The sequence below is a fragment of the Heterocephalus glaber genome, unplaced genomic scaffold, assembly GCF_053883595.1.
Source record: "Heterocephalus glaber isolate CG9 unplaced genomic scaffold, H.glaber_assembly_v1.0 deba00000122, whole genome shotgun sequence".
Lineage (NCBI taxonomy): Eukaryota > Metazoa > Chordata > Mammalia > Rodentia > Bathyergidae > Heterocephalus > Heterocephalus glaber.
The window spans coordinates 58,403,097-58,410,614 of NW_028258138.1; the positions used below are offsets into that span (position 1 = coordinate 58,403,097).

Below are 7,518 nucleotides of genomic sequence, written 5' to 3' on the forward strand. Positions count from 1 at the left end.
CTCTTTTCCAAAGTCAAATGTTTACTTATGCTTTTAATCATTTCTCCTAACTTTTTCAGGGCATTATACCTTCAATTATTTAATTTATTTTCATTTTCTCTTTTTCATTATTGAACCATTACTATTTGCCTAGCTATTCACACAAATCTCAGTCTTTAAAACCAAAACAGAAAAAAACCCTTACTTTCAACTCATTTTTCCCTCTAATTTCTGAACTGACTCTTACTGTCCTCAGTTGCTTCCATTTCCCTCCATAGATACACACTTCTTTACTCCCAGCTATGTGCATCCTACCCATGCACTAACTGCAGCAGCACTACAGAAGTCTCAAGTGACTACTAAATGTGTAATTTGTGGCCCTTCCTCAGGACCTGCATCTTTCAACTCTGCAGTATTTGATAAAATTGTTTAAGTTTTGACCAGATTTGTATTACTTGGAATGTTTTCTAATAAGTACAGAAACTAAATTCAAACTACTTTGGAATAAGGGAAAATATTGCCTCCTATAACTGAATGAGAGATCTGAGGATGTATATTGTTTCTGAGATGATTGAATATGGAGGTGCTCTCCATTTTTCTCATGAAGTTACTGTTTTTATTCTCCTCTAGTATCAACAGACTTGAGGCCAGTGAGACTGGGCAATTGATCTAGGAAGCCCCTGATTATTTTTCTTCTCAACTCTAGGAAAAAGATACCTATTATATACTTCAAATATAGACATCATATATGTTATATATCTTAAAACTGTCATCTGATTGGCTCTGGTGAAAGTCACATGCCCATTCCTGAGTCACCTTTTGTTTCCAGAGGGTTGAGAGGCAGATGATGATTGGTCCAGCCTAAGTCACATGCTTACTTTTTTTGCTGGGTGTCAGATACAGAGCTGTTAATTGCCAGCTTTTTGGTATCCAGATCTGGAAGTCTTCACCAAAGAGGAGAATAAAAGAAGGTGCTGGACAGACCAAAAAAAGAGAGCCTTTGTGTTACTCAGTATCTTTCAAACTTTGCTAACATTTTTGTTGTAGTTGTTGTTTTATCTGCCTGGGCAGAGGCAAATCAGACAACAGAACAGTGTGTGCACAGGAAACTGAATGTTCCATTTGCCTGAAACTCAGGATATGAAATTCAGACTTAGTTGATGAACTAAAAACAAGATAGTGAAATATAAAGTTGTGCCTTACTAAGATAATTTGAGGGCATTATTTGGAAAAAATGGTAGAGGGAAGAAACAAGAGCAAGGATGTCATTTCAGCAGTGATTATAATTTTCAGTTATGATTATTTTATGAATAATCATCATACTATGAATAATAATCAGACGAAGAAACCATCTCTTCTGCCTGATAGAAAACATGACATTCTACTCTTAGCATGAAAATGAATACTAGCAGGGTACTTATCCATACACTTAAGGGTTTTGTTAATACAAATGCTATTTCCTCACCCTTGAGTCCCAGAAGTTGTTACAATTTTGGCTTAGATTTAAAGGTAATTCCTGAATACAGAACTGTTTCGTTTATTTAATGGCTGTGCTTAAGTTTTAGCTCAAAGTTCTAGTAACCACATTACTACATTAGTTTTAGATGGTAGTTAATAGATTCCATATGCATTATCTCTATTTACTATTCATAACAATACTTTGAGAGGGATATTACTACTTTAATTTTGATAATAAGAAAACTGAAGTTCAATATAGTCTTTAAAAGTATGGGAACATCCCTTGATCAGTATATGGTAGAGCTAGGATTCAACCTTAGTCTTTGCAATACCCAATTTATGGTCTTGACTTTAGCCTATTTCTCCCGCCACATTGCACTAGTCTCTTATCCTAGTATTGACCCATCTGTAGGCTAGAGGGGACCACCAGACCCTCTTGGAGGTAGATGGATACCTTCAAGATCAATCTAAAATGATCTCTAAGATGATCCTGCATTACACACCTTATAATTCCAGCACTCAGGAATCTGAAACAGGAAGATCATTAGTTTGAGGCAGCTTGGATGACATAGTAAGTTCAAAACCAGCAAGGGACTAAATGGCAATGTCCTATTTTTTTTTTTAAAGACATAGGCACAGATATACAAGAAAGATAAAAAATAATTGTTTGCCAGATGCCAGTCAGTTAAGTGGATAGAGTTATTTTCATCTACTTTATACATAAAACTGTAGGGAAGCAAATGAGAACTTTTGTAGGTACCAGTAAATGATCAACTAATAAGAATGTGCAAAGTTGATCTTGGATTTGCTAAATTCTTTCCTATCATGCTTGTTCCCACCTAAATGAGTTAGAGCCCACTACAGTAGGTTCCAACCTCCTGCTCAGTACTATGATGCATGCTGAGAAGAAAGACATAGAGACAGAGGTAAAGAGACAGATATGGGGAGACTGGGATGACCAGGCTTGAACAGTCAGAGGCTTGAACAAGCAAAAGCCCTGAACATCCAAAGTTGTCAATATTTATTGGTGACATCTCAGTTAGATTGGAGTAAAGGGGCTATGTGAAGAGACCACATGGAGTTGCTATGAATATATTGCCGATGCAGGAAAAGCTTGTATAGGAAAAGACAAAGCATTCTTGAATTAGGAATAGAACAGACAAAATATAGGTTGTGATTAATAATTAACCTTGTCTTTTTAGTAAAGAAGGTTTTAACCCTGGGAAAAGAATTTGGGTAAGAGTCACTCTGACCTTGCCATGTAGGTTTCAGCCAGACTCACTTCTATAAACAAGCCATTTTCAGGGTTAACCCTTTACAGCTTGTACTGCTTACAGCCTGCTTTGGGCATAAACAATAAGGTGATCTCCCACAAATTGGTAAGAACAATATATGACAAAAAACCACCTCTTAAAGACTCATATTTATCTCTTAATGCAAAAATGATTTTAGTCCATCTCTAAGAATTATCAAATTTTAACAGTTCCAGCATTGGCAAAAGTCCAAATCCAAGGTCTCCTCTGAGACTCAGTCAAGGCATATTCTTAGCTATGAGCCCCTATAAAAATCAAATAGAAAGTTAAATGCTGACAACATACAATGGCACAGGATAAACATTTCCCTTCCAAAAAGAAGAAAGGAAGATAGAAAGAAAATGAAACAAGAGTAAGACTAAAACCCAACAGGGCAGACACTGAATTGTGTAGTTCCATGTCTAATACCAACGGCAAGCTGTGGTGAGATATATGCTCCAAAAGGCTTGGACAGCCCCACCTCTACAATGTGCTGATTGCAAACCTCCTGGCCTCTGCCTTGGGCTCACTTTGTCCATTTCCTGTGGCTTTCTTCAGGAGACATTGCACATTCCTGATTTCTCCAACTTTCTAGAGACTTCACTGCACTTTCAGCCTCACAGCTTTATGCATTGGTCTATCGGGGCACCCTGTCTCACCTTCAAGACGCTCTTCTGAAATCTGGGTAGAAGCATATATTCTTCCATAACTCTTGCATTCTGCATCTCTGAAAAACCAGAACCACATGAATTATGCCAATGTCTGTACCAGCTTGATCAGTCCTTGGGTCCCCTTGGATGATGGCTGCAGCAGCCTCTGATGGCTACTATGAATTGAGTCCTAGGGAAATAATTCCCTAAGTGATCATTGTCAAGCTAGTTACCATGGGGCTCTCTTCCTAAAGCAAAGTTTTTCAAAGGAGTTTCCTTTTACTCTTTCTTACCTTTGAGCCAATGAAATGGGGATGTTGCTGATTCCTGAGATGCACTCAAGACATCTTTCCTATGGTCCTGATGCAAAGTACTTAGCTCTTTTTTAATGCTAATCTCTTCAGCAAACATGCTTTCCATGGCCACAGATTTGTAGGCACTTCCATTTTGTTGAAACTGCACACTTTTTACATCTTTGGCTCTAACTTTTGCTCCTGATTCTCACTATGAACCTGGCTAAAAGCAGCAAGCAATATCCATGCCACAGTCTGAATGTGGTATGCTTTGAAGTTTCCGCCGCTTGATTAATTAGCCTTCTATCCTTAATCTTAGTCTCCCTCAAAGTCTCAGCATATGAGAAAAATGAAGACAAATTTTCTGCTGGAGCATAACACATGTGGCCTTGAGTCCAATTGCCAATGGAAACCTTGTTCCAAACTGAAACCTCCTGAGCCTGGCCTTTACTATGCACATTTTTATCAACATTCAAGTTTCTAAGTTCTGATCAGAATCTCCCATCAAGGTCAATTTAAGCATTCTAAGGATTCTCAAGCCAGCATCTCCAAACCTTTCCACACTCCTGTGAGCCAGTTACAAAGGCTCTAAACCACATGGTCAGGTTCAGTAACAGCTGCACTTCTCTGGCACCAAAATCTGTCTTGGTCATTTCTCATCAGTTATATACAATACTAAACATCTGGAACTAAAGAGGAGAAGTTTATTTTGGCTCACAGTTTTTAGAGGTCTCTATACATAGTTGGCTGACTCAAAAGCAGGAAGGGTATGGTTGAAGGGTAAGGTGGAGGAAAGCTGCTCACCTCACTGTGGTCAGGAAGTAGAGAGCAAAGGCAGGAGCTGGAGAAGGAGACATGCTATTCCAGATCACACCCCCAATAATCCTCATCTTTTAACGAGGCCCCACCTTCTAACATTCAGCTATGGATTTATCAGTGTATTAATCCATTGATAAGGATAGCACCCTGATGATCTAATCACCTTCAAAAAGTCCCACGTCTGATCACATAAGGCTTTGGGGACCCTTTTTATCTAAACCATAACAAACACTGTGACTAGCTTCATGGGCATTTTGGTTGTAAGAAAGAAATAAAAATCCAGGAAAATTTTCATCTAAACATTCTTTTTCAACTCAAAAGCCTTAAGTTGATTATTGATTTTCATTCCATCATCCTACTAACAAATTTGGCAAAATGAGGTAGCTGGAGCTAGAAAACAATTTACTTTTCTTAAGCCATGGAAATTTGTAGAAGTCACAAAGTTACAGAACAGAGGAACAATGAAAAATTAACAAACCTTTCTTTTCAGATTCCTGCTGAAGTGCAGATGTGCTATGCCTCGCTTGATCATAGCTTCAAGGGGAAGTACAGAAAACCCAGGAAACAGAATACTCATTCATCTGACAAGGAGAGAGAGAAGCAGTTGTATGCGATGGATGACAACATGACTAAATCCAACTTGGTAGAGAGTTCCTTACCAGAAAGCCAGGAAATAGAGGAAAACATTCATGATGATCCCATCAGGCTCTTTGGGTTGATTCGTGCTAAGAGAGAACCTATGGACTAGCAGGACTATGACTTAGCTCACTGATAATGCTGTTATTAGAGATGATTGTTAAAAAGGCAAAGTCCCCACATGACACAGAATGACCTGGCAGGGTGATGATCTGATCATTTGTTGATGGAATGGTGTCTAACCTCTTGTTCAGAGGTCTTCCATACACACTAAATGCAATGCCATTAACATCAGTTTTATGAATTTACCTAAAAAGTACCAAAGTAATAAATGGAAAATAAAATACAATTTGCAAGTTAAGTTTTATACCAAGACAAAATTCCTCAATAATACCTAGTAGTCGGGGAGATAAATAAAAAATACTTTAATGCTTAAATATATTCTGTAACATGTTGAAAGAAAAATAAAACCAATGATTTAAAAAGAATCTTTCCTAATTTATCAATGTGAAACACCCCTTAATTATAAGAAATTTCTGATTGAAAGATGTAGAAGATATTAAAATACATTACTAAGAGAAGAGTCATAATCTTAAGAAATATTTTATGCAAATGCAAATTACCCAATTTGTTTAAAAATCATTATAAAATTAATCCAGGTTCCTTGGAACAATAAAGAACTTAGAAATTCCACTAACCAGATATAATAACTACAAGCAACTATTATAAATACTTGTAGTTATTTTACTGGGCGGACCCAAGATGCATCATTTCTATTTTTTTAAGAGACAAAGGATTATTCTATACATATAATTTAAATTCTTTTCATTTAACAATATATTGTGGAATTATTTTCACTATTACATTGAACTATATCAAAATACAGTTATATGTCGTACTTTTATTGTCTGCATGACATCTCATTAATTACTAAATCTGAATTTATTTAAATAATTTTGAAAGAAACTAAGCTTATTTACAACTTGTTTTACTTTTCTTTTTTTACAAATATTCTGTAATAGGAATGTTTCTCCATATGCCTATTTTTGTTAGACTGAATGCCTAAAAAGATGAATTTCTGTATTAAAAGGTACTCATATTATGAGCCTGTGTTGGATAGATTTCTGAAAGATCAAGAGTTAGACCAAAATATGTATGCAATTTAAATTCTTTAAAATATGCTTCAAAATTGTCTTCCAAAAAGTTATTTTTTAAAAGTCTATCATTTTTTTCCATTGGGAAAGAAGAATTGATTGAGGTTTATAATATACATTTTTAATATGATCACAATCTCTATTCAAATGACATGTTACTTTGGTATACGAACCTTTAAATAGTGAGATTGTATTTCTTCTTTTCTGGGCAAGTGCTATGGATTTTATATTTTACATATGGTTATTGTTTCTTCTAGATGATCAAATATCTAGATTAAGATAATACTAAAATGTGTCTTCATACTCATCCATGTAGATAGCAATTTTATATCTCTACAATCCTCTGTTAGGTGGAGGTTTCTGGCTAGTATCATTATCTTTGTGGTTAGAGGACTTTCTTAATATATTTACTGTAGCTCAGGTCAAATAGTGATGAACTTTTACATCTGAAGAAATTGTATTCGCTTGTGAAAGATATTTACATTGGGTAAAAAAATTACAGGATTGAGCTGACAATGTTTCACTTGCATGTAATAATGTTTCTTTGAATAACTTAAAGATACTGCTCCACTTGCATTGTTTCTGATGAAAAATCCACTATCAAACTTATCTGTGCCCCTCTGTGTGTTATACATTATTTTTCTCTGATTGTCTTAAAATTTCCCTTACCACTGGTTTTAATTTTATTATAATGTGTTTAGGGATATGTGTGTGTGCGTGTGTGTATGCATGTGTGTGTTTCACCTGCCTTAAATTAGGAATTTGGTGATTGTTTTGGATCTGTGTTCACAGTTTCTTCTAACATAGAAAAAAAAGATCAATATTTAAAAAAATATTTTTCTGTACCCTACTTCATTTTTATTCAGTGACTTTCAAATTATCCCATATTTATCTAATCTATTTTATTTCCATCTTTTTTCTGTATTTAATTTTGATGATATATGTCTGTATCTTCAAATTCACTGATTTTTCTTTTTGAAAAAAATGAGTAGTATACCATAGCCTCAAAAAGACTTTCAAATTATCCCATATTTATCTAATCTATTTTATTTCCATCTTTTTTCTGTATTTAATTTTGATGATATATGTCTGTATCTTCAAATTCACTGATTTTTCTTTTTGAAAAAAATGAGTAGTATACCATAGCCTCAAATGGGGTATTTTTTAAATTTCAGAAAATTTAGTTTTTATGTCTATAAATTCAATTTGAGTCTTTTACCCTTTCATTCATGTCTTT

General features: G+C 35.1%; 1 protein-coding gene across 1 annotated transcript in view; it reads left to right on the forward strand.

The window, feature by feature from the left end:
- Trat1 (T cell receptor associated transmembrane adaptor 1) overlaps positions 1-5,612 on the forward strand; it is a 38,515-nt gene extending 32,903 nt beyond the window's left edge. Inside the window, exon 6 of the mRNA XM_004835833.4 lies at positions 4,982-5,612. Within this exon, the coding sequence (XP_004835890.1) occupies positions 4,982-5,239 (258 nt within the window). The 3' untranslated portion in view covers positions 5,240-5,612. The remainder of the gene's footprint in view (positions 1-4,981) is intronic.
- The last annotated feature ends 1,906 nt before the right edge of the window (positions 5,613-7,518 follow it).